The sequence below is a fragment of the Echeneis naucrates genome, chromosome 21 (assembly GCF_900963305.1).
Source record: "Echeneis naucrates chromosome 21, fEcheNa1.1, whole genome shotgun sequence".
NCBI classification, from domain to species: domain Eukaryota; kingdom Metazoa; phylum Chordata; class Actinopteri; order Carangiformes; family Echeneidae; genus Echeneis; species Echeneis naucrates.
In genome coordinates this window covers 3,108,634-3,112,498 of record NC_042531.1, presented here as the reverse complement: position 1 = coordinate 3,112,498, position 3,865 = coordinate 3,108,634, and the positions used below count along the sequence as shown (strand labels likewise).

Here is a 3,865-nt window from a genome sequence, read left to right as displayed (position 1 = left end):
ACCCATCCCTGGTTCTGCCGGTACCTCCCCTGGGAAAAAAGGATAATTATAGGCCTGTAGCTGGAGAGGTCCATCTTGGAGCTGTGTCAGGGGAGGATCCTGTTTCAGAGCTGCTGTCGAGCCCGCAATGGTCGTGAGCGACGACCCTGCGGGCCCATGTGCTGCTCCTTTTAAGGGAAGGGACTGCCAGTCAGCCTGCCACTCCACGCAGGGAGGCCAGCCGCATTCTGTCAACGGGCCCATGTTCACTCTGACCCGTCAGCCGGCCTCCCACAATAACCAGAGGATTGTGACATCTGGAGGTCACTGGTGGTGGCTTTGGAAGCGAGTTAAAAACAGGGGAAAATACCTCAGACACACAGGAGCCTGTCTATCTGAGGCCAAAACTGTCTCACGGCAGAGTTCCACTCAGAGCCGGTCTCCACTGAAAAGTACAGGGCTGAGTAAACTGGATAAAGGGGGAAGAGGGGGGAGCTCGTCCTATCCTGAAATCCACAGTGGAAATAAAAACACACATTTTCTCTCACAATCTTTACAAATCACAGGCACTGCCGGCATGTTAAGGAGAGCTGTAATGTCTGTGAGCAATAGTCACTTTAGAAACTAAAACAAATTGATTCCTCTCACGTCCCCTTTTTTTGTGATGTGACCAAAGTGAAACCACCTTTCTTCCCTCCCGGTGCCTTAAACTTTAACACCAGTGCTCTGCTTTTTTTGTATTGGGCCAAAACCTTTCGTACTGCCCCTCCCCCAATAACACAAGTTTTTTTTAAATATTTTCAGCATTTTTTTTCTTCCTTTTCACATTTTTTTTTATATATATATAAATCACAGGAGAAAAACCAAATTTTAGGCTATAACATCTTATTCCCTTTCGTCAAAAAACAGCCTATACATAAATTACTGGGAGTTTAAACCTGGAGGTTAAGGCACAAAACACAGCTCCTTTAAGAATAAGGTTGATAAACAGGAAAACAATCGAAAATGATGAGGAAAAAAAAATTAAATCTAAATAACACTTAAAAATATCACTTTCTATTCAATGACCTAGACACCTCTATAGATAAGGAATGAGAAAGGATTGCAAAAAAAACAAAGCAAAACACTTGTCCACTTAAACATAATTGTGCCTTGAGAGGAACATAGCATTTATTGCCTCTATAATCACTTTTTTCTCTTTTAATTCCTTCTCTTCTCAAAAGCAGCAGCAGCAGCAGTGCCCTCTTGTACATCCTTCCACTTTCTTGTTTTATCAGTTACACGGCAGCCATGTTGGAATGTTCTGGTTAGCCACATAGTAGTTGCTGAAGTTGTGGTCTCGGACATAAGGCGCTGGCTGATAGTAGCAGGTGACGCAGGACGCATCTGGGATGGCGTTCTGCTCTGCCAGTACTCGGAAGGCCATCAGCGAGAGGAGATGGAGGGTCTGCCGTCGCTCGTGGCCCATGAGGCACACCGTGCTCTCGTTGACCACCCGTCTCAGGATCAAGAGGTAGTCGTACTTGCTCTTCTCCTCACCTATAAAATGGCTCTGCAGGTAGGCCTCCACCTTGCGCTGCTGCTCACTGATGTCCGGGAAGTCAATGAAGAAGCGTGAACACATGTAGCGCTCCAGGCCCTTGAACTCCTCCTCACTGGCGGGTCGAAAGTCCCTCACCAGCAGATTGCAATATTTCAGCAGTCCGCCGCCTCGTATCTCCTCTGGTCGCTTGGTGGCGATGAGCTTGTTCCGCAGGTGGCTCAGTGCCGTTTCGAAGTCTCCGTACACGCTCTCCCCAGCCACGGTGGGGTGAAAGGCCTGTGACATGGGTGTCTGTGCCAGCTCGTAGTAGGAAAGCATGGAGTCCAGCAAAATCTGAAAGGAGTCCACACTGAACTCAAACTGCCGGCGTATCGAGTGCACAAACTTCAGCTCCACATTGCGGCCGTTATTGTTGGAGAGGGAGATGAGGCTCCAACGGTCCTGTTCTGTGTTGACCTTGACAAGCTTCTGGACGTAAGCCTCTTTCAGAGTCATGGGTGTAATTTTCTCTTTGTTCACACCCTCCGGCAGGAAGTCCAGCAGGGTACCCAGCACCACGTCCTTAATGAGCTTGAACTCTGCCTCATGTGGCAGGTCAACCCTGAAGATGACATCCAGATCCTTATAGCTCCAGCCGATGTCCTGGACCAGCACGTGGCTGGCTGTGGAGCCGTTCAGGCGAATGTCCTTTACTCTGATACCACTCATCTCCAGGCGGGAGCGAACCCAGGCCACAATGTCTTTGAGCCGGACCTCCAAGGTGGGGAAGTTACCCCGTCCGTGGACGGGCACCACCTCAGTCAGGACTTCATTCAGCCGGCTCACCTGCTCCCAGGACAGGACGCTGACACAACAACTCTTTGATTCCTCTGTGTTGTCCATCTTCTCTCAAGGTTCAGATTAACTGTGAAAGGAGGAGAAAAAAAAAAACAAAACAATTTTAAGTTGGATGGTTATTTGACTCAGCTGTTACATAATTTGGTGTCACTCGTGCAATTACTGGTCATTTAGTAGTTAAAGTCAACGACACGAACTTCTCCGTGTTTCAGAACAATTCTGTCAGAGCAGCTGCTGATTATCGACTAATGGCGTCGCAGTCAAATGCAGTCAGCTTATCGATCAGCTGACGGTAAAATTTAAACAAGTGATCGATTCGGAGCTCGTGAAGCTGCAGACAGCGAGCACGAGACAACCTGCTCGATCCGCGAGGCTTCGAGAACAGCACGAGCCTGTTCCAGAACGGCCGGGGACACAAACAGAGAACCGGGCTGAGAACAGAGAACCGAGCCGGGCTGAGAGAGAGAGAGAGAGAGAGAGAGAGAGAGAGAGAGAGAGAGAGAGAGAGAGAGAGAGAGAACCGAACCGAGAACAGAGAACCGAGCCGGGCTGAGAGAGAGAGAGAGAGAGAGAGAGAGAGAGAGAGAGAGAGAGAGAGAGAGAGAGAACAGAGAACCGAGCCGGGCTGAGAGAGAGAGAGAGAGAGAGAGAGAACCGAACCGGGCTGAGAACAGAGAACCGAGCCGGGCTGAGAGAGAGAGAGAGAGAGAGAGAGAGAGAGAGAGAGAGAGAGAGAGAGAGAGAACCGAGCACCGAGCCCCCGGCCCCGGCCCAGGGAGCACCGAGCCCCCGGCTCTCTCCACACGGGTCAAAAAGAGAAAAAAGACGGCTGTAATTATTCGCTCCCGCTGATTTATCAGTTTAGTCCCGACGGTGAAGTTTGTCTGTATCGGGTCATTAAAATCCAGTAAAACGGGCTTTAAACCTTTAACTTTAACACCATATGGCGGCGACAGTCCAGATAAAACCACCTAAAAACGAACCAAGAGCCGTTCACTGCATTTTAAAGCGGTTTGGTGGACACGGAGCGGTACGTACGGTTCCACAGCAGCTCCGGAGGATTCACAGTCCGACTGGGCTCCTCATAATCCACAGCCCGGCGGGAGGACGCTGAAGTCGGGCACCGGCGGAGAGTTTCTACGGCCGGGCCTCCGGAGGACACGCCTGCTTTATACAGCCGAAGCACGACCCCCGAGGGGAGCTGATGCTCCGCCGTGCCATGACACAGCCACCCCCCCTCCACCTCCACCTCCTCCGACCGTTCAACGGGAACTTTAACGTCTCAAAACCAAACTGTGAGCCCATTTAGAAACGATCACACGGTTAAATACGAAATAAAATAAATATTTTTTATAATATTTTATAATATTTACCGAAGATTCAACTTCCGACGCCAACGGTCCGCAGAGTTCGGTTGTACCAATGCGCCGATCGAGGCGTCTGATTGGTCGACGGGATTTTGGCGTTGCCCGGTAACCAGGAGCGTCTCCAGGCGGGTGACGTCAA

General features: G+C 50.1%; 1 protein-coding gene across 1 annotated transcript; it reads right to left on the bottom strand.

The window, feature by feature from the left end:
- Window positions 1-223: 223 nt before the first annotated feature.
- On the bottom strand, window positions 224-3,486 carry tent5c (terminal nucleotidyltransferase 5C). Its single transcript, XM_029530657.1, has 2 exons — window positions 3,398-3,486; window positions 224-2,426 (listed from the first exon to the last, which is right to left on the bottom strand). Exon 2 carries the CDS (start codon window positions 2,402-2,404, stop codon window positions 1,253-1,255), a length of 1,152 nt encoding a protein of 383 aa, XP_029386517.1. The 5' UTR covers window positions 2,405-2,426; window positions 3,398-3,486; the 3' UTR covers window positions 224-1,252.
- Between the last annotated feature and the right edge of the window lie 379 nt (window positions 3,487-3,865).